The sequence below is a fragment of the Heterocephalus glaber genome, unplaced genomic scaffold, assembly GCF_053883595.1.
Source record: "Heterocephalus glaber isolate CG9 unplaced genomic scaffold, H.glaber_assembly_v1.0 deba00001606, whole genome shotgun sequence".
NCBI classification, from domain to species: Eukaryota; Metazoa; Chordata; class Mammalia; order Rodentia; family Bathyergidae; genus Heterocephalus; species Heterocephalus glaber.
Genome location: NW_028258377.1, coordinates 31,433,353 through 31,456,002, shown reverse-complemented (window position 1 = coordinate 31,456,002; position 22,650 = coordinate 31,433,353). Strand labels below are relative to the sequence as shown.

Below are 22,650 nucleotides of genomic sequence, written 5' to 3'. Positions count from 1 at the left end.
TCTTGAAATTTATTACCAATATTTTTCTATGACAATGCTATAGTAATTCCACGTTATATTTAATCACCTCATGGTACTTGTAAGACCATTGTATGGACATACTCTTATTTAGTCAGCTTTTTGCTGTTGATGGACATTTGGGTGGTTTCCAGTGTTTTCAGTCATAAAAATGCTGCAAGGATGGCCTTTGTACATGCATGTCTGCACCCTCACATGCGTATTTCTGAATGGCTGGATAAAGCGATGCGCATTGTAACTTTGAGCAGCTGTGGACTTGTGGCTTCAAGCATTGACTTCTGGGGTGCAGCTGAGTGTACCTGATTGGTGCGGGCCCCTGTCCTCAGCCTGCTCCTGCCCAGTGTGATTAAGATGAGGGCTGACGTTGCTATATGTTTGCACTGAGAGCATGTGGTGTTTGTTGGCAGGGATTTGCTTCCTGGACACCCAGCTACCCTGGACCTGTTTTGCAACAACCAGTGTTCTCTCATTCCATAGGCTAACTTTGACACGAACTTCGAGGACAGGAATGCGTTTGTCACGGGCATTGCACGGTACATCGAGCAGGCGACCGTCCACTCCAGCATGGTGAGTGTGGCACACATGTGCAGATGTGGTCCCTCTGGGACAGGAGGGGCTGCGGCATCTTCTCACACGAGGGCATGAATTCCAGTACCCTGGAGCCCCTGCCTCTGCAGGCCCAGCTCGTGAGCCCAGTGTGCAGCCCTGCCCTCCCACCTCTCTGTGCCTTGGGGCAGCTGCACCCCATTAACTTCCAGCTTTGCAAATCCTGCTCAGTGTTAGGCCTACCTTAATCCCCACTCCTCACTTCTCCGAGCTTCAATGGCTTTTGAGGTTAACATGGGATTGGATCCTGCCTTGTCTTATACTTCATAGATTACCGAGTTCTGTATATGGAATTTTTATCCCTTAACAAAGCAAAATGTTCCGCATAGAAGAGACACAGTGGCCTTGACTTTGGAATGACAGTTACTGACCCACCGTTATCATGGCCTAAACTGCTTTGCAGGTGGAGCCAGTTACTTCTTTCGTAGGACCTGACTTCAGAGCCAGGGACCCTGCCCTTCCCTCTGGGGCTTCATCGTAGGCTCTGTCTGTGGCGCCGTGTTCCCTTGTCAGTGCGTCGTGTGTATCTTGTGACTTTCTCTTAGCAAACCCAACTCACTCAGCCAGTCACTGGTGTGTGCCTGGACCCGGGCAGGACAGTCAACGCGGAGGAGGTGTTCAAAGATAACAGGGCAAGTCCCGACTCCCAAAGAGTTAAGTGGGAAATAGATGTGCTCATCACTTGCTAAGCACCTCTTCTGTGCACATAATATTTTAAGTTCGTTGTCTTATTTAATCCTCACATAAATCTGTGAGAGACTTCTGTGATAATGCCCATTTTACAGATGGGGACAACCGAAGCCCTAAAAAGTGAAGAAACTTACTCAGGGTCGCCAAGCCGACAAGTGACAAATCTAAACCCAGGGCCATCTGGCAGCACAACCCACGCTCTGGACTATTCTGTGAGCCAAGTAAACATGCACAAAGAGTCGATGTCATGGTAAAAGTTTCAAGTTTTGTGTTTCTGAAGGGGCTTTGAGAGGGCCAGAGAAAGTTTGATGAAGGAAGTGCTGACCCATAGGAGAGTAATAAAGTATGTCCTGCTCTTTAAAATGTATGTGGGACATTTTCATATGTGATACCTTTGGAGCCTCATAATAGCCCTGTGACTTGCAAAGGGATCATTCTGTCTATTTTAGAGATGAGGAAACCTAGACCTGGAGAAGTTGACAACCAAGCTGCCTAGGATCCTACAAGTAGTAAGTCAGCGCACGGGACCTGAAATTTAGCACCGATTCCCAGTCCTGACCTCTTTTTTCTGCACTCTGCTCTCAGTCAGGGTGGAGGTGGGGAGGGGACCCCAAGGGGAAGAGCCAGCATGAGGAAAGGCCCAGAATCTTCACTGACTGCCTGAGTTTCAGCCGAAAGGCACAAGTAGGGGACTTGTCTCTGGAAGATTAGAGAAAGGTCGGAACATGGAGGTGTATTAGTGAGACGCTGTACCAAAATGCCACAGTCTGGGGAGTTTAAACAGGTATTCCTTTTCTCTCAGTTCTAGACGGCGGGAGGTCCCAGATCAAGGTGTCAGTGGGTGAGCTTTCCAATGCCTCCGCCCTGGGTTTGCAGACACCTGCTGCTGGCTGCTTCCCTGAACGGTCTTTCCTCTGTGTGTCCACGTCTGGTCTCTCTGTGAGCCTGTTACCTCTTCCCACAGGGACACCAGTGAAATTGGATTGGGCCCAGCACAGTGACCACATTTGAACTTGTCCACCTCGCAAAGGTCCCAGCTCTAAACACAGTCACAGCCTCAGTACTGGGTTTAGGGCTTCAGTAGAGGAGTCAGGTGTTGGGGGAAGAGAGGACACAATTCAGCCTGTAAGCAAGGGCTTTCATTCATTTAATAAAAGATCAGAAGCAGTGTAAAGTTTTCATCCATGGGACAAGGTGAGCGGAATTCCGCTGGGGGAGTTTCGCTTGTTAGTTATGCACAGAATGAGCTGGAAGGAGGCCATGGAGATCATTGAAATGGTCAGTCCTGGAGGCGATGAAGGCTGAGGGAGGGCCCGGGGTTGGGGGCCGGCCGTAAGGACAGGGGTGTGAGGGACCCTGGAGACACCCCACCTGGTTTGACACTCACTCCACCGTCCTGCCCTCTTATTCCAGGCTCATTATGCAGCAACTCTGGCTCAGAGTCCCTAAGGCAGAGTCCGCGTCCTCCTTGTTCAAGACACAGGCAGAGCCTGGGCCCTGGGAATGCCCAGTAAAACGTGTGGGACGAGCGAGTTGAAACTGCTGTGGGAGCCCTGTGCTGAAAATAGACTCATGCTCTTCATATTATTGTCACTTCCCCTTTTTGACATGTGTTCTGAAGCAGACAGCAGCAGGAGACCCACAGGTTGACCTGGGTTCTTTCTGATCGAAAGCACAATATGTTACTGATTTTTAAAGTTTTCTAAAGTAAGAATTGAAACTGACTTGTCAGTGCCATTTGCTCTGGAAAAAACAAACTGTTGTAAGTCATAAACTCCAAATTAAATCTGATCTTCACCTAAAAAAGTGTTATGAAACATAAACTATTCAGATGTAAAATTAAATCAATAAAACTTCATTTTATATAGATAAAAATATTTGCAAAGAAAGGTGGCCTAATATTCTTTTTATTGTATTTCTGAAGTATATCTTCTATAGCATAAACTGTACAGTTCAGCAGTTTTACCATATTCACGATGTTAAACAACCATCACAACTGTTTAATTTCTGTCATCCCCAAAAGGTACCCCAGACCTTTTAGAAGTCACTCCCAATTCCTCTCTCCCTCCTTCTCCTGGCAACCACTAATGCACTTTCTGTTTCTATGAATTTCTCTGTTTTGAAAATTTCAACTACATGAATCATGCAGTGAGTGACCTTTTGTGTGTGGCTTCTTTCACTTAATATGGCATTTTCAAAGTTCATCCATGTTGTAGACACATGCGTCAGCACCTCATTACCTTTCTTAGATAAATACTATTCCATGGTGTGGATGTACCACATTTTATTCGTCCATCCACCAGCTGATGGACATTTGGATTATTTCCACTTTGGGGCTATTGTGAATAATGCTGCTGTGACATTTGTGTTACACATAAATCTTGAATCCACACAAGTTTCTGTATGGGCATACAGTTTCAGTTCTCTCAGGTATATCTCTAGGAGTAGAATTGCTGGGTCAAATGGCAACTCCCTTGCTACCGTTTTGTGCCACTGCCAGGCTGGTTTTCTAACTCCTGTTAGAGACCACCTCGAATAGATTGTCGTGTGTGTGTTACACTTAGGTCTCATAGGATTCTCGGAGATTCTCATCGTCGTCACTTAACAGATGACTAAGTGGGGAATTTTAGAGTGAGTGATGCACTCTAGACTGAAGGGCTCATTGGTGAAGAAGCTGGGGTTTCAGCTCGGATGTTTGGGCCTTGAGCTTAGGGCTTGTTCCACAGTGGCACTTGCTGTGAATGAGGGCGAGGGATCCCTGTGCTTCTCAGGTTGATTTTTCACTGTGTCATTTGTTTTTCCGTCATTTTGTTTTATTATTTTTAAAAAACTGACATTACTTACTTTCCTGCTTATGACATAGTAATATAGACTCTTAGAATAAAAATGTAAACATTATGCTCCAATACTGTAATTATAGTATATTATGTATTATATGTTACAGTACTATTATTGTACTACTGTAGTATACAAATAAAGTAATACAAAATATTCCAGTCCCATGAGGAGCTTGCTTTTTATAACCTGGTACGTATCCCATCAATATTTTTTAATACATCATAATATATATTCATAATTATTGCTGCTTATTTCAGTTTTTAACTTATCTGCTGCACATATGGTGTAGCTAATTGCTTTTTTTCTTACACTGTATCTGGAATATCTTTTGCTTTGGGAACATACAGATTTGCCTCATGCTTTCTAAAGCGGCTATCTGGCTTCTTCAAAAAAAATGGCGTGGTTTTAGAGCCCTTGGGCCTCTCAGAAGGATAATTTAGGTCAGCTCTTCTCACACTCCAGGTGCATGTGATTTTCCTGGGGATTTTGTGGAAATGCAGATTCTTATTCAGTAGGCCCAGGGAGGGCCCAGGAGCCTGCCAGTGTTTCTACTCAGCACCCCCAGCCGTGCGAATGCTGAGTCCACACTGAATAGTGAGGGTAAAGGGCTGCTGAGATACCTGCTGGCTCTGGGCATGGTTTCTCCCTGCTGAGGCTGTTCTGCTCTTTCAGAATGAGATGCTGGAAGAGGGACATGAGTATGCCGTCATGCTGTACACCTGGCGCAGCTGCTCCCGGGCCATTCCCCAGGTGAGACGTCCTTGCTGTGTTTCTCTCCCCTCTAGCTCATGTTACCACTTCCTACCCCACCCCCAAAGCAGTGAGCTGAGCCTCCCCAGTGGCAGGGAGTAAGTCAAGGCCTCTGATCCAAGGAAGAATGTGGAGGACATTCAGAGGGCTTCCCATAAGACCGATGACAGCACCTCGCCTGCCTCGAAAGTGCAAGGTCCTGAGTTTGATCCCCGGTACAAAAAAAAATGTACTTCCTAGTATCCAATAGAAACAGTATTTTATTTCAGATGCTGTATATATGAACTATCTGTTCCTTGCAGAAGTGCATAAAGTAAAAAACAAGACCTCACCCCACACGCAAGCCTGCCTTCCACCGTAGGATAATCACTGGGAGCACTTGGCTGTCCATTTTTCTGGATCTTTTTCCTGCCATAAGTATTATTTCATAAATCATCTCATTTATAAAAGCATGTGGTTTCTATTTTCTATTGTTCTGCCATTTGCTTTTTCTTCTTAATTCTTTATTACTGACTTCTTTAAGTTGAAACAAGTATTTTTATTACCATCATTATCATATAACCGATGGGTTCCATTGTGACAAAATCAACAAACCATAGGTGTGCAAAGTAAACAGAAGTGATTCTTCCCACTTCCTTCTAACCCTAGTCCCCAAGGGTGTCTGCTATTAACAGCACCCTTCAGAGTTCCTGTGCTGGTATTATGTACAGACACTTACACACAGTTTTGTTTTGCTGAACAAAAACGGGATCACATTACGCTTACTGTTCTGTAACTTTATTCACCTGTTAGTTGCTGGTGAAAATTCACGTAGACCTATCTCATTCCTTCTATCAGTTCATCATGATGTACGATTGCATCACTTTATTTAACCATCCACGGATGGATATTACGCAGATGCTACCATTTTGTGAATTTCTACACTTGATCTTAGCCAAAAGGCCGAGAAGCAATGAATTTCTAAGCAATTATAAAATTTATCCTTGTGCCTGCCTTTGCTCGTTCCTTACATCCCACCAGCATTTTGGCGGTCTTGGAGTGTGTGCTGTGGGAAAATCTGCTGTGTGATTCTGTTGTCTTGCTGGTCAGAAACCACTGGCCTCTTCATGGCACCTTTTCCTCAGCCAACACTGGCTTGGGGATGGTTAGGGGAACTTGGCTACATTCAGAGCATTGGACGGAGTATTTCTCTCTGCTTAGAATTCCAGGCGCAATAGAACAGGACTAGGGGAAAGGGTGGCTGAGGAAGGACCCCTGCAGATCCACGTGGGTACACCTCATGCCCACAGCACAGAGCATAGAGGGAGGAGGGCTCTGGTCTTTTCTGATTATTATTCAGTCCCTAAGTGGTACCTCTGCCTGCTGCCAGACTGGGCAGATTGAGCTGCCCCAGCCTCCTCTCACTCAGGTGGCCAGGCAGTTATCATCCAGAATGAAGCACACATGAGAGTAAGAGAGGCCTGGCTAAAAAAGCAGCAGGTATGAACCAGGACATCCTGAGCAAACCAGGACAACTGTGAACATCTCCATGCCCACAGGTGAAATGCAACGAGCAGCCCAACCGAGTGGAGATCTATGAGAAGACTGTGGAGGTGCTGGAGCCTGAGGTCACCAAGCTCATGAAGTTCATGTACTTCCAGGTGAGCCGGCGTGGATGGGTCCACATCGGGAGACTTGAAAAGACCTCCACCCTGCCTGGCCCTGGGCTCTGGACTTTTGGGTTGTGTTATTTATTCAACCAGCAATTATTTTTTGAGAGCTGCCCACACACCCCTGGGTGAGCAAGACAGACAGGTGCAAGTTAAGATCTTGCCACTTTCTGAAGCCGTTCTGGAATTCTTTCCTGAGTGTCTTTATGAGGTGCCATAAAGTATGTGGTGAATGTTGCTACCAAGTGTCGTGCAGTGGAAAGGCAGGCTTGTAGAAACATTACGGTGTGTCCTCGGACACCTTATTCATCGGTCTGGCATCGTCCAACCTCTGGCTCTTCCTCAAAGTCAAAATGACCATGAAAGAAAAAAAATAAAAAGACCATGAAAGATAACTTTTCGCATCGACTCAGGACATTGAAGCAACCATGATGATTCAACTAAAGACACAGGAAAGAGGATTTCTAGAGCTGCTTCAGTTAGTGGCAGGAGTGGTGGGCTAAGTGTAGGTGAAATGAAGAGGATTTTGAGTGGAATTAATGGCAATGGGTCTTTTACTGTAATAAATTTTTAAAATGTAAGCATTCACCACATTTTTCAATCGGGGTACATCCTAGTGAGCATGTTAGTATGTTTTGGGCATAAGGAGCGATTGGCTGTAAAAAATGCACAATAAATTTTCAGGGCATAGCAGGTGCTGCAAGTAAAATAAAGTTTACACCATGGCTGGGTTGTAGAGTGTCTGCGAATGGGTGCTGCTTCAGGGACAGCCCCTCAGGGTGTGGCTGTGGGCTGAGATTTGGGTGTGAGAGAGGCTGGCATGTGATGGTCAGGAAGAAATGGGCTTCAGGGAGAAAGCACTGCAAGGCCAAGCAAGGCTCTGAGGCCTGGAGGGCTCTGATATGTTGAAGAAGTAGAAGGGAGCTGGAGAGGCTGCAGAGCAGTGGCTGTGAGGGAGTGGCGGAAGGGGAAATGAGAAGGGGGCAGGGACCCCTTTAAATAGGGCCCTCCGGGGCTGTGAGATTTCATGCCAGTGCCATGGGAAGCTCCTGACCGTTTCTGGTGGCGTGATATAATTTGAGGTTTCATGGCCTCTGAGTGCTGTGTTGGAAACACATAAGCACTAGGGGACAGAAAGAGGCCGAGAGGGGGCAGCTGGGGGACCAGTCGAGAGCTGGAAGAGCGATCATTATTCAAAGGAGGAAAGAAGAGAGGGCCAAGGGTTCCTGTGCGTGCCAGGTAAGAAAGTGAGCTGGCTGGACAGAAGTCACAGGAGAAGCACATCATAAACAGGTCATAGTTGCGGTGACTTCGAAAGTTTCGGAGGACCACAGGGTGAGCAGCTCAGGGCCAGTCTGTAGCCCAGGCTGAGGATTGTGCCACACAGGACATCTCCTCCGCTTGTCCCCCTTGGAGCTGAGCTTCCTGTACAGGCTCTTGGGTGCTACCATCCACCCCGCACCCAGCACAGGGCTGGTGTCTGGTAGCCGGGGCCAGGACTGGGGTTGGAGCCACCATGCAGCCCTGGATCAGGATATGCGCCGAGTCAGACCCGGGCTCTGCCACTCACTCACTGTGCCTGCCAGCTGTTCCGCCTCCCTGACACCTTCCAGTGTTTCTCTGGGGCTGATGCCTGCCTCACAGGTCGGAGGCAAGGGCACAGGTCTGCATGTGAACAGCTAAGTTGGCCACTCCAGGGTGGGCTCAGAGGCTCAGAGCTGCTGAGTTAGCATCACAGACCTGCCTTCCTGGGCCTCAGCTGTCTGTGGGAAGCAGATCCAGGGAAGGGGCAATGGCAGAGGCTGGTGAAGAGCTAATCAGACCAAGCCCTTCCCCAAGGATGGCTGTGGACATTAAAGTTGCATAAAATTAAAAGTTCAGCTCCTCAGTCCCATAAGGCACATTTTAAGTGCCTGCTAGCCCTGTGATAAGCAGCCGTCCTATTGGACAGTGATGACCAGTGACCTTTTTACCACTGCAGAGTGCTTAATTGGATCTGACTCTGGAAGGAGCAAGTGTGGCCTGGCTTGGGCTTTGCAAGAGAGAAAGCCTGGCTGTGGGCGGGCGTCTCGGCCGTGGGAACCACGGAGAGGAGCTCACAGCTGAGCAGCCCTTTCTCTTTCTCTCCTTGCCCCTCCTGCATCCCTCCTGAATTCCCTCTCCTCTTTCTCTTGCTCACTCTCCCTGGATTACTGCAGTTGCCTCTTTTATCTTGTTGAACTACACCCCCCACCCCACCCCTCACACAACTGGTTTATTGAGATATAACTTACTTTCCATCCATTTCACCCATTTAACATGAGCAGTTCAGCAATTTTCACTGTGTTGGTAGAGTTGTGCAATCATCACTATGGTCCATTTTAGGACATCTTCTTCACCCCTGAAAGGAACTCTCTGACCTTCACCTGATAATACCTCCCAAACCCTTCTGCCCTTAGGCAACCACTCATCTTGTTCTGGCGCTGTGCATTTGCCTGTTCTGGATGCTCCCTGTAAATGAAATCATACAGTTTGTGGCCTTTTTTGTCCAGCTTTTTTAGGTAGCGTAATGTTTTGAGGGCCACCCCTATTGTAGCGCATGTCAGGATTTCATTCTTTTTTATGACTGAGTACCATGTCATTATGTCAATGCTACGTTTTATTTGCATATTGGGTTTTTTCCACCTTTTTTGTTTAGTTGGTTGATTTTTTGAGACAGCGTCTCGCACGTAGTTCAGGTTGGCCTTGAACTCACTGTGTAGCCCAGGCTGGCCCTGAACTCATGGTGATCCTCCTGCCTCAGCCTCCTGAATGCTGGGGTTACAGAATATGTGTCACCACACCCAGCAGTTCTTTCCCCACTTTGGGCCTATTAGGAACAAAACAGGAACACTGAGTATGAGTTTTTGTGTGGACGTAGGTCTTCATTTCTCCTTCCAGGAGTGGAATTACTGGGTCATTTGTTAACTTCCCTAACTGAAGCAGCCTCCTAACTCATCACCTGCCCCGTCCCCCGGCTCTGATCTTGCGTCAGCAGCCACTGTGACCCTTGGGAGTTATACTGCAGACCTGCTGACCTGCTCCAGGGCCTCCACGTCTCCCCAGCGTTCAGAGCTCTCGCCCTCACAGGATTCCACGGGAGTCGTGGCTGCAGCCCTTCTGACCCTACTCCAGCTGCCTCCCTGCACTCAGGCAGACTCGGGCACTCTGGCTTCCTCCCTGTCTCAGATGTGCCCCAGGACCTTTGCTCTGGTCGTTCACTTCCCTAAGTTATACCTGTGTCCGCCCCCCCTTTCAAATTCTTTTCCTGAAAGTCACTTTGTCATGTTTTCTTCTGGGATCTTTGTCCCTAGAGAGAGTACTCCTCCGAGCCTTCCCAGCGCCCAATCCTAATTCTTCTCCCTAGCTCCCTGTACGACATCCCCACAGAGAGAAGTTTTCTTCTGTCTTCTCTCCGTAAGGGCACATTGGCGTGAGCCCTTAGAGCATTTGGGGTGTGCTTGCTCCGTTCTGCTCCCTGCTCTACTGTGTGCCTAGAGTGGTACCTGGCACATAGTAGGTGCCCAATAAAAAGTTGGTGAGTGGACCTCTTTCTCTGATGTCCCTCACATTGTTTCCTGTCCCTCCTTACTGTGTGGCACCTGACCCTGGTGATGGGGCAGGGGCCACAATTGGGAAAAAGACAAAGTACTTCATAGCAAATGTGTCCTGAATGTTCATTGGCTTTGCTCACTTGAGGCAGGTTCCAAGCTCACCTCTCAGAGTCAGCTCTGGATTTAAGTGCTTCTCTGAGAAAGGCCACCTGATAGATTTGCCCTCCCAGCAGGGCCTGGCTCTGCCCAGAGCCCCAGGGCAGCCTTGACCTGTCCCCCAGGGCCACCTGGCCTCACTTGCCGCCCTCTTCCTGCAGCGTAAGGCCATCGAGAGGTTCTGCAGTGAGGTGAAGCGGCTGTGCCATGCCGAGCGGCGGAAGGACTTCGTCTCAGAGGCCTACCTCCTGACGCTGGGCAAGTTCATCAACATGTTCGCCGTCTTGGACGAGCTGAAGAATATGAAGTGCAGTGTCAAGAACGACCACTCTGCCTACAAGAGGTCAGCCCATCCACGCCAGCCAGTGCAGGGAGGAAGGCCCAGAGCCCACCTCACAGGCTTGCTCCCTGCTCGCAGTCCAGCAGGGCTGGGCCTGGGTCGGTGTGGTTTAGGAAATGAGGAGCAGAGCTGGGTCTTTAGAGAACTCGATGTTTTCTGCAGATGAAATCAAGTCCCTGTTTCCCTCCACTCTGGAGCAGCAAGGTTTTCTGTTCCTCTGTGCGCTATGGGACCGGGAAGGTGATCACAGCTTGGTTACATCAGTTGTTTCCTTCAGGCTGCATGCACAAAGGAAGGAAGGAATAGGAAAAGCCCAGGCATGCCTGCATCCGGGTGTTCGGTCCTGAGTCTCCCTGCTGGACTTCTCTTCCCCTGGGCTTATGTTTCAGGCAGTTCCCTGTCCTGTGGTGGCCTCCACCAGCCTCCACAGCAGCTCCAGCTTTTAAGAAGGGAAAGAATGAGGGCCGGGGATTTAGCTCAGTGGTTTTGCCGCCTGCTGCGCAAGCTCGAGGGCCTGAGTTCGATCCCTGGTACCAAAAAAAAAAAAAAAAAAAAGAAGGGAAAGAGTGCTACTCCTTCCAAATGCACCGGGCCGGCCTGGGGTCAGTGCTCAGTTTTGGAGCTGGGGGTCCAGTGTCAGCTTAGAAGAATGGTCAGAGACTGGGAAGGCACATTCATCTCCAGAGATCAGGGTGCAGCCACCCAAGAGTAGGGAAGACAGTAACAGCAGCAGGTCCTGTCATGTGCTGGCTGAGGCTCAGTTGAGCTCTGTGTGGACAGGCTCTGGACCTGCCTCAGGAGCAGGATTTCAGTATCGGTGTCACTGGCAAAGAGGGACCCAGGCGGGAGCAGGGACTCTGTTGTCACGGATCATCGTGACACAGGCTGTGCTGGTGCCAGGTGAGGCTGGGACCTCTGGGCACCTGTGCGTTGCCCCCTTGGGGCCTCATGGGGTCCCTGTGCCTGTCACCCCCTTCGTCTGCAATCCTACTGGGTTGGTTAGACTCCTGATTTCCATGCAGTGCTTTGCTTTGGAACTCTGAGGGTTTCCTGTGAAGAGAGAATATACACAGGTGCCAAGTGCCCGCCTGGGTCTTCTCTGGAACTCATTGTGCAGCTCCTGTGGAGGTCACAGTGAGGCCAGAGGAGGCTCCTCCACCCGGTGCACCATGCCTGCCTGGCTGATGAATGCTGGTTCCCATTAAGCTTTCTGAGTTTTCAGAGATTTGGGGTGGGTTCCTGCCTTTTAATTTCAGCACCCCGCCATGGGGGTATAAATAGCACCCCCATACAACTCCAAAACATGCTCCCTGAGAGTCTCCCGTGACAGTCAGCGCTCACTAACCTCGGGGACGGGAACTCTTAGGGCCAGCTGGGAGCAGGAGTCCATGCAGCCTGGTTTGGATTCACTGTGCCTGGACATTCCCCGCTGATGCCCTCTCTGCATTGCAGGGCAGCCCAGTTCCTCCGGAAGATGGCAGACCCCCAGTCCATCCAGGAGTCACAGAACCTTTCCATGTTCCTGGCCAACCACAACCGGATCACCCAGGTGAGGGTGGACTCCTGGCAGCTCTGCCTGGCATCCTGGGGGAAGAGGCAGGGCCCTGAGGATGGACGGACCTTGAGCCTAAACACATAAGCTCTGTCCACACCGTCCCTCTCCACTGCCCTTCCCAAGAGGGACATGAGGCTCCCTCCTGGCCTCGGAGGCCCTTGCACCCTCTCAGGTTGGGCTTCTGGAAGCCTCTCAGCCATGCTTGTGGCCCAGCATCTTGTATAGACAGAGAGCTGGACTAGCACATTATCCATTGTGGCTCCTTGGGCAGAATCAAAGCCTCAGTTTCCCCATCTGTAAAATGGGCCTGTTATTTTGATATTATGAGAATCCGTCTCATGGGACTATTTTCAGAAATAACCTTTAGCAAATGGAATGTGCAGGTGGTCAGGGCATAAAAAGCCACAGCTGTGATCACCCCCACTGCTTTGGTGGGGCACGCTCACTCAGCTGTCACTCTCATGTTCTGCCCAACATAGCTCTGCTCCTTTCACTGTCCTTTGAGTCATCCTAAACAGACGCCAGCGAATGTCAGCAGGAGCCAGGCCAGTGCCAAGAGTTCATCAGAGAGGGCTGTGTGCCTCTCCTGAGGGTTTTCAGCCCCGATCCTCACCAAGACCCAGGGTCGCCAAGCCCCTTGCTGCCCTGGTCACTGCAGAAGGCTGCCCAGCATCCAGGGACCCTGTAGGGAGCCTGGCAGTGCCTCCTCCGTGCACCCTGCAGGGTCTTGCCTTGTCGCTTTGGAGAGCAGGACTGGGGTGGGTACCTCAGACCTTTCTCTGTGGGAGATTTCTGTGCTTCAGTGTCCTGCTAGGAGGAAGGCAGCTGCCAGCCCAGTTGTCCTCCCTTAGGTGGCCCTTCTCTGCCGTCATCCACACCCCCAAAATGAGGCTTGAAATCATTACTGGCTGATTGCTGTAAAGCTGAGCTGCTTGCTTCTCAGCTCGGCTCCAGACAGCACTTTCTTACCATCAGAGTTGCCAGGGATCAGAATGCAGAGCTCCAGAGCTCCTGCCCCGGGAGGTGTGCAAGAGCGCTGACCAAGCCATTGTGCTGGGGGTGTTGGCAGGAGCTCAGGAAGCAGGTGCTGGCTGGGGCACAGCTCTGCCCCGCCTGGGCCTGGTGGTGGCCTGTCCGTGGGGACTGCGTGCCTGGACACTAAGCCAGCTGTGGGCGTCCTGGGTGGGGCAGGGGAGGATGCAGCAGGATGCGTGCTTGGCCTAACTAGAGGGCGGTGCGCCTGTCTAGTGTCTCCACCAGCAACTGGAAGTGATCCCAGGCTATGAGGAGCTGCTGGCTGACATCGTCAACATCTGCGTGGATTACTACGAGAACAAGATGTACTTGACCCCCAGTGAGAAACACATGCTCCTCAAGGTACAGCTCCCCACAGCCCCACACACAGGGCCGGGCCTGCCCTCCTGTCTCCTTCCTTTTAGAATCATTTTTAAATAATTGTACTTCTTTTTCTTACTCGAACAGTGATGCAGATCTTACTGCAGATAATGGTTTGTAATCTCCTTTCCTTTAATGTGCCGTGTTCTTCTTTAAGATGTCACTAAGATTATTTTAAAATACAGTTTTAAATGGCTGCCAAGTATTCAATTGTATGAAGACGTTTTTATTTCTCATAGCCCCTGTGGTTGGATAATTCTTTGCTAAACTGTGTTAAAACCCCTTACACCACAGCCTTTGTGCATATCTTTTGTCAGGCTGAGCTTCCTGGTAGAGAAATTGCTGACTCAAAGGAAGGAAGAGTCTTCAGACTTTTGCCCTGTCTTACCAAAATGGTCATTATTATTTCCGTAGTCATATTTATTAATGGGGAAATCTGGAACATACAGAAAAAACATAAAAAATTAAATCTTTCATAATCTTTCCATCCAGAGATAACACTTTCAGCATCTTGTAGTAAGTCTTTCTCATTTTCTTCTATGCTGTCTATATTTTCAATACATGAACTATATGTGAGCATGTAGAATTTTTTCCCGTTTCATTAAATATTTTTGGAATATTGTATGGTTGTTAAATAGCACCATATAGATGAGTCTTCGTTTCTTCAACCTTTATTCTATCTTTGGATTCTCAGATTGTTCTAAGTTCTCACTGGCATGAACAACCTTCTTTAGATTCTTTCTACACACTGCAGTGTCTTCCTTTTTGATTCTTTCTTCCCAAAAGCCTCATCTCTCAGAGGTTTTCTCTTTCTTCTCCTCTCTGTCATGTCACTCTTACTATTCTAAGAATCCTTTCTCTGGGATGCTGTTCCTGTCTTTACAGTTCTAGCACCTTAAGTTTGTAGGATGTATCATTCCATATTTCATTACTATAACAAAATACCAGAGATGAGCTATTTATAAAGAACAGAAGGTTTTGGCCAGGGAGTTAGCTCAATGGTTTTGCCGCCTGCTGTGCAAGCACAAGGACCAGAGTTCAATCCCTGGTACCAAAAAAAAAGAACAGAAGGGTTTTTTTGCTGGCAGTCCAAACAGCAAGGTGCAGTCTCTGGCAAGGGTCCCTTTGGATATACCACATCATGGCAAGAACATGTTTGTGTTTCTATGGTCTCTCTCCCTCTCCTTACAAAGTCACCAGGGTGCAGTTGGGGTCTCCACCATAATGGCCTAATCCGATCATCTTCCAAAGGCCCCACCTCTAAACACCCTCTTAATACCATTACCAAATGATTCAGGGATTAAACTCTCCCCGAGTTCAGGGGGGAGACCTTTTCACTGCGCAGAGCAGTGTGGCTTCATGACTTGTCAGGCCTTGTCAGGCTTCTCTGGCCACCATAAAGCTAGAAAGGTTACCAGGTTCAGACACCCCCTCCGCCAGCACCATGGTTACTGTAGCTGTGCTGCAGCCAGTCTGCTAAGCAGGCTTTCACGCTGCCTTCAAATTCGCCAAACCTCCTATTTCCTTACCTGTCTTGAATCCCTCCGTACCATTTCCCAGCCTACTTCCCTCTGAATTCTCCACCCTCCTTAGTCTGGCCACCTCTAGTTTTGCTCTTTCATGGCTCACCTGCAGTTTGTGATCATGAATTCTGATGCCACTGAGGGGCACCATCCACCTGTCACTGGAAGAATCTGTTGCTGGTCCTGTCACACTCAGGGCACTCATCGTCTTCCAGGGTTAGGTGTTGGTTGAGAAATAGAGGCACAGCGAGGAGTGACTTTCCCACGTCTCCGAAACGGTCATGTCCCTTCAGCTGTGCATGTGACACAGGAGCAAAACTAACTAGGATTCAGGGCGCTATTGGATGGACTGAAATATCAAGAATTTTGACTCCTCTATAGGGGATTTTCAGGCAACAATCTGCTTTTATCAACAAAGTCACCTATAGCTCCTCAGGAACATTTACGTTATTGTCTCCTTAGGGAAAGATGTGGTTACTTGTGTATTAGTCCACTTTCTGACAATTTCCCAGTGCCTGTCACGTGCTGCATTCACCCCAGGGACATGACAAGGTCCTTCTGTCATGACAGACCTAAATGTGCACATTTTGCCTACAGATCTGGATTATATCCTTTTTAGATAACTATCTCTGAAAGTCGGCTAGCTGACTGATCTCTCTGTGTCTCTGATTCCTCATCTATCAAATAAGCTGTCATGACTTGACTCATAATAGTGTTGTGATAATTAGGAGTTATTATTAACCATGATACTTATTAAAGTCCTCAACATAGACTCTGGCGCACATAAGGGCCAAGAAACAATTGTCATAATATGCTACGTTTCAGGTTAAAATTAGACTCATCTTTCTTGTCTTAATTTGAAGACGTAAGAGTTTTGGTGCATTCGTGTGTGTGTGTGCGTGTGTGCGTGCGTGTGTGTGTGTGTGTATTTTCACATCATGGACCTACTTTTTTTTTAAACTTCTGGTGGGTGTGATGAGTTTCAGAGCGCTGTCCCTTCTCATTCCAGGTGATGGGCTTTGGCCTCTACCTGATGGATGGAAATGTCAGTAACATTTACAAACTGGATGCCAAGAAGAGAATCAACCTTAGCAAAATTGATAAATTCTTTAAGGTCAGCAACTGGAGCTGGGACTGGGCAGGGACCAGGGTTACCAGTGCCAAAAAGCATTTTGGGGGAAAAGCATGAAATTAGCCAGAAACGGTGGGGCTTGTTGAACAGTAGCTCTACAGACCTCACGAAGAGCAGGAGGATAAGATGACAGGGCCTCCAGCTGCCCTGGAGGAGGAAGTTATGCTACAGAAGGATGCAACCTGGAAATGGTACCTGCTTCTGTGCCTTAGGGCTTGGCTGGGATTTGCCAGAGGCCTTGTGATTCTTTTGGCCTGCTCCTTTTCCTTGCTCCTGAAATCCCTTGACAGCTAAAGAAACAGGTACATCCTGTATGAATGCCTGCTTTCATTTGCACATAAACCAGACCTCAGGGAAATAGGAGGGTTAAAGGCTGCACTTAGAACGGATCCATGCTTTCCAGTCACAGCCGGAGGCCTCCTCAGCCTGGCCTCAGCTCTGGGCAGAGCGCCTCTCAGCATCCGTCAGACACTCCATCCGTTGCTGTGCCTCTGAGCTTCTGGCCCCAAACCTTTAAAAACACAAACTGGCAGTTGAGTCATAACTTCTGGAAGGGCATTTCATACTCGTCATTGAACTCATGTTCTTGGTTTATTGTAATGTTGGGCCTGCAGGCACAAAGCCAGGCCTGGAGGATTAGACCCAGGAATGCGCAGTTTAATGTCAGTAGCAAAACCCCTTGAATGGGCAAAGTGCAGGACACTGGCCTGGGCCTGGGTCACACTAAGTCTTCCAGGTTACAGGGAGCATAAGTCACCAAGAGGTCTTATGGCTTGGCTTGGATTCTTTCTGAAGAGGAAATTTTAACTTTTCACTAGAGTGTCCCCAAATAAGGACAGTGCTCACCTTAGAACAGTGATGGCGAACCTTTTGGAGCTTTCAGTGATACCAACAGCCCACTGTGGCACTCCTGCCATAGGTTCGCCACCGCTGCCTTAGAAGATTCTCAAAAAATCTGCCTCGCTTGAGCAGGAATGAGGTGGGGTGGTGTGGCCAGATACAACCTCTCCACACATAGGCCGGGTTCACATCTGGCTCTGGCTCTGCCTCTGGGTAATGCAGTAAACTCCCTGGAACTGAGTTCCCCAGTCTGAGAACCGTGAATGCTGGGAGCATCTTCTCCAAGGACTCCATGGGATTAGATAGATGCGCCAAGCCTTGGCATATAATCCTGGCTCCTTGCCTCTGGCTGGGCTGACTGAAAAGTCACAGGGCCTCCTTAGCGTCAGTTTCTTCATTTGTGAACCTTGAGCGGTGATGGCTGATCTCGCAGGTTACTGTGGGGGTCAAGCTGATGTTGTAAAGCCTTTGGCACCATGTCTCGTGCACCGGAGCAGACAGCAGACACAGCCGCCCCTCCACTTGCCCTGGCCGTTGGTTGGGAGCTGCTGCACTCTGATGTCAGGTGCACGGGCTCAGTTACTGCCGTGCATGGATCCTCTCACAGAGGCCACAGCCAGCAGCAGCGCTCAGACACAGGCTCCTCGAGCAGAGTCTGGAGCAAAAGATGTCTGAGCTGGAGGAAGTTAGAGCAGAAAAGACCTGGCACGGAGAGGCCAGCCATGTATGTGTTCCTCTGCCTTCATTCGTTTAACTGGCTGTGTGACCTCGGACAAATTACTTCACCTCTCTGGGCTCGGTTGCTTGGAACACAGAGTTCGCTGGAGGCAGGGGAGGACCGGTGTGCTGGCTGGGGCTCCTTTCAATTCCAGGGGCCTAAAACCTTAACACCATCGGAAGTGCAAACATGGGGCCGGCCCCAGGTGCACACGGAGGCCTGCCGGTGAAGGCAGCTACCCCAGCCTTTGTGGCCTGCGTCTCATGCGCTGTTTGCTTCCTTTACAGCAGCTGCAGGTGGTGCCTCTTTTCGGCGACATGCAGATAGAGCTGGCCAGATACATTAAGACCAGTGCTCACTATGAAGAGAACAAGTCCAAGTGAGTGCCTGCCGTAATGTCTCTTGGCTCCCGCAGGACGCCCAGCCTGGGCAGGGGGCCGAGGGGCCACTTCAGCCCCTCCCCCCTCCCCAGAGCCCTGGGCCGCCGGTTCCCTAGACACTGGCACCGCCATCACCACCAATGGAGGGGACCCACGGAGGGTGCTCTCAGCCCTTTTGTATCCGCCCTTTGCTGCCAGGTTCAAAAGGGCTCAGAGCCTCACCTTGTCCCTTGTCCACTCTGCAACAACCTGCACATCCCCTCAAGGGGACAGGGGAGACCTCTTCCTCCCAGAGAAGTGGGGAGGCATGTCCGGCCCCCGGTGGTCAGGGGGAGACAGATGGTGGTGTCCTACATCACCTCATTCGCTGCTCAGGATTTGTGACCACGCAGTAAGTACCTGGTTAAGTGAACGTCTTGGATGGTTCTAGCAGTACAGGGGGTTGACAGGCTCCCCGTAGGTCCTTTTATAAACCAGGATTCTAGGAACTCTGTGCCAGGGCTTGGTGTCAGTGTCTCCCAGAGTTTGGGGAGGTGCTGGGTCCAGCTTTGTCCATACCTTTGACTCCCGAGGCTGTATAGAGGACCCTTCTGTGTGTATCTTGCCCCAAGATGAGCGTGACCAAAGCCTTTCCACGTGGACTGGGGATCCTTAAAGAGCCCAATAGGCTGGATGTGGTGGTGCACACCTCTAATCATAGCCACTCAGGAAGCTGAGGCTGGAGGATCACAAGTTCAAGTCCAGCCTGGACAGCTTAGCATGACCCTGACTCAAAATTTGTAAAAGGACCAGGGATGTAGCTCACTGGTAGAGCACTTTCCTAGCATGCAAAGGGCCCTGGGTTCAATCCCTAGTATCCAAAATAGAAAAGGAAGAAAGCCATCAGTGTCCTTTAGCTCCACCTGCTTGGTCCCCAAGGAAAGCTGCCATCGGGGAGGCTGTCCCAGAGGGGACAGGATGAGGAGGCTGAACCCATTCCCACCCCTGTCCTGTGTGAGTGCTGTACCCCCCGCAGCTGTGGAGGTGGAAGCCTGCCGTGTGACCAGGCAGGGAATGAAAAGTCTGAGTGACAGTGTCCCGGTCACCCCAGAAGTAGCTCCTAGTAAAGGGATAAAGGAAGAGCAAACTCCAAGCATGAGCAAGGTTGTCAACATTCCGACTGCCTTATAAAAACCACTTCAAGGCCTGTTTTGTTTTGTTTTGCGCTGGCAGTTGAACCCAGAGTGTTGGCATTGAGCTACATCTCCAGTCCTTTTAATTTATTATTTATTTTAAGATAGCCTCGCTAAGTCGCCCAGGCTGGCCTCAAACTTGCAATCCTCCTACCTCAGTCTCCTGAGTAGCTGGGATTATGGGTGTGTGCAACCTTGCCCAGCTAGGGCTCCGTTTGAACTATTAGATTCTCCTCCGAGCCTTTCTCTGCCTGATCAGGGCTCGTGCTTAGGCTGTCTGCCGGGTCATAAGCACCAGACGGGAGAGGGGAAGAGAAAGGAGGATTTTCATTCATTCCCTTATCAGTTCCCAGTGGTTTCCCTAATGATGTCTTTCAAAAAAGGGTTGAGTAGAAGGAGGAGAGGGAGGAAGGAAGAGAATAGTGGGAGAGGAAAGGGAAAGGAGAGAGGTAAGGTAGAGGGAGCTGTATCTCAAAGTGGGCTTTCTCATCCTGGGTGCATCCACAACACCAGGTCACCATTGAAGAAGAGACACAAGCCCGTTTTGTCTTCCCCATCCTGGCCAAAAGGGCCCTCTGCAGCCCCAACAGTGTCGATGCTTATAGAGTCCGTGGACAGGTCTGGGGAGGTTGCCCACCTTATTTTTTTCTTGCCTCAGACTCCAGCCTTTTCTGTACCTAGAGAGCTGTGGTCCCCAACCTCAGCCCTCCAATGTAACTGATAAGTATTTTCGAGCAGGCACGAGAGTCCTGTGGTGGAATCTCAGAGGAGGCTGGCCCCAAGGCCGAGGAAGGACTGCTGCACTCAACCTGTGGTCCCACAGCCGTGTCCTTAGGCGGCTTTGGTGCTGAGGTGGCAGGAATACGTTTTGGTTCCACCCAGGGGAGCCAGCCATGTGGGCTGAGGACCACGAACGACTAGTGCATGGAAGGAACCTGTTCCAGCCAGGTGCCTGGGGCCAGGACCCAGCCTGACCTGTGACCTTCTCTGCAGGTGGACGTGCACACAGAGCAGCATCAGCCCCCAGTACAACATCTGCGAGCAGATGGTTCAGATCCGGGACGACCACATCCGCTTCATCTCCGAGCTTGCTCGCTACAGCAACAGTGAGGTGAGTGGCCCAGCTGCCACAGCCAGGAGCATCTGGGAGGATGGAACGCACCAGATAAAGGAGAGTGACTGGGCAGGAGCACAGTCGGAGGCAGAGGGTGGCATCGCTCAGAATGTGGTGTTAGAGCCAGACAGAACCTGTGACCGTCATAAGGTTAAATTTCTCGACAAGAAGCACAAGTTATGGTCTGGGTGCATTTCACCTAACCTTATCGAGTCTGGTTCTGCCACTGTCCTTTGCAAATTACTCAACATCTTTGTGCCTCAGTCTCCTCATCTGCAAAATGAGTGTTAATACCCCAGCCTGGGGAGGGAATGGGGTCAGGGTAAGCAGAGACGATGGTTCATGGCTGTAGGGGTGCAGTTGGGGAGGAGGAAGAGCTTTTACTGTTCCATTGCACACTGGGTAACTACGGTTGACAGCAGTTAGCAGGTATTTCCAAGTAGCTGGTAGAGAAACTTTGAATCGTTCCAGACACAAAGAAGTGATCAGTGTTCGAGCAGTTGGATATGTCAATTACCCTGATGTGATCATTAGACGTTGTAGACATGGTTTGAAAAATTACATTGTGTCCCGTAAGTATGCATAATCTGTGTATCAATTAAAAGTGAAATGGGGATATTCTATCCTGAAAGGTTTGTTAAGAAAATTAATTAGGTGCATGGAGCCGGCCGGGTCTGGAAGACAGTCAGGGCCCTGGAGTTGTTAATTCTGCCCTACAGGACCCAAGCTGTCTCCGCTGATGGCAGCAGAACAAATTCCCAACCCTCACGTTCCTAACAATTTCTCAAATTATGCAGGAATGAATGATTGTTATAAAAAGTCACAGATGCAGTTAGGGAGAGAAGAGGGTAGCTATAATCTCCTGTGATCTCAGTAGTGATGTGTCATTGCACTTTTCTGTTTTGAGCATGGATACATGGTCAATGCCCAAAACTCCAAAGAAAAGGTAACAAAAGGAGGGACAATCTGGTAAAATCCTACTGTCCCAGAACAGTCACGATTAGTACTTGGGGACATGTGTCCTGTGTCTCCTCCCGTAGCTGCCTTTAATAAATGCAAATGCGTCCTGGTCCCCTGGAGGGCTCTGCGCAGCCCCACATTTGCTTTCTGGCTCCACCGTGTGGCCAGCAGCAATAATGATCATCTGGAAATCCATGGCTCATAGAGCACTGTACTTGAATTGGGCACAGTCTTCACAGAGGCAGGCAGTGTGGCCATTAAGCTAGTGGCTCCCACGGAGAAGATCATTTCTTACCAAATGTGCCAGTCTGCCAGACTGAGCCACAGGAACCATTGCCCTTGGGTGCTGTGGTCCTTAAGTCCTAGTCAAGTTTTATTGTGGTCGCAGAGTATGTCTGGCCAAAGGTGCTGTTTTAGTATTGCATAGGGACTGTGACAGGGACAAGAACGCACGTATTCAGGGTAGGTGCAGTTTTTCTTTCTGGGTGTTTCCCGTCCTTCACTCTGGATCACTGGACGTGGACACTTTCTATACAGAGGCTGACTGCTCTCACTGTATTCCTGTGTAGACCCAGCCAGTGCTCAGTATTTGCAGTAATTATGTTCTGCGGAGTGGCTATGAACTCTCAATGAGCACATCTCTAACCATCTCCAAAGGGAAGTACAGAGTTGTGTGAGCCTGTGGCTACAATATTTTCATCAACCAGAGAATACAAAACTGTGTTTTGTCTGTGCTTCTATTTAAAGACACCTTATGGGATATACTGTGTAATGTTGATTCATCAGCATTAACTGAGGGCCTATCGTGTTATAACTTACTCTTGAACAAATTTTACCTGAAACATATTTTTTTCCTGGAAACATATTTTTTCCACAAGGTGTTACAGCTTCCCTGCAGGTAGGACCACCCCCTAAGCAGTCTGCTTTCTCCCTGCAGCTTTTTCCATCAGCCCTGGGCTTAGGGGCCATTTTCACTTGTGATATCACCAGTGACAAGCACAAAAGTATGGAGAGCATGGTGCTGAGTAGACTGTGAAAAGGACTTTTGTTTACAGTATGAGAGCTAGAACCAAAGGCCAAGAGTCTTTTTGTCCAGCCTCAGCTGGAAACAGGCACATGTTTACAAATGACTGGGAAATCTCAAGTGTTGATTTTGGGGTTGCGAGTAGATTTTGGCAAGCAGATGAGTTCACAGATACAAAGTCTGCCAGCAGCCAGGACCGGCTGTACATAAGTGTATAC

The 22,650-nt window shown here is 49.4% G+C and overlaps 1 protein-coding gene across 4 annotated transcripts in view; it reads left to right on the top strand.

Moving 5' to 3' along the window:
• Positions 1-22,650, top strand: part of Cyfip2 (cytoplasmic FMR1 interacting protein 2) — a 118,985-nt gene that overhangs the window by 22,462 nt on the left and 73,873 nt on the right. For 2 of the 4 annotated variants that reach the window (XM_013078698.3, XM_004836489.4), the window contains exons 3-11: positions 496-585; positions 4,825-4,902; positions 6,441-6,542; positions 10,441-10,622; positions 12,072-12,168; positions 13,423-13,551; positions 16,102-16,206; positions 18,073-18,161; positions 20,328-20,445. In XM_013078698.3, the coding sequence (XP_012934152.1) occupies positions 496-585; positions 4,825-4,902; positions 6,441-6,542; positions 10,441-10,622; positions 12,072-12,168; positions 13,423-13,551; positions 16,102-16,206; positions 18,073-18,161; positions 20,328-20,445 (990 nt within the window). Of the gene's footprint in view, positions 1-495; positions 586-4,824; positions 4,903-6,440; positions 6,543-10,440; positions 10,623-12,071; positions 12,169-13,422; positions 13,552-16,101; positions 16,207-18,069; positions 18,162-20,327; positions 20,446-22,650 lie in introns of all 4 variants that reach the window. The other 2 variants (XM_004836492.4, XM_004836490.4) reach the window with 1 other exon arrangement.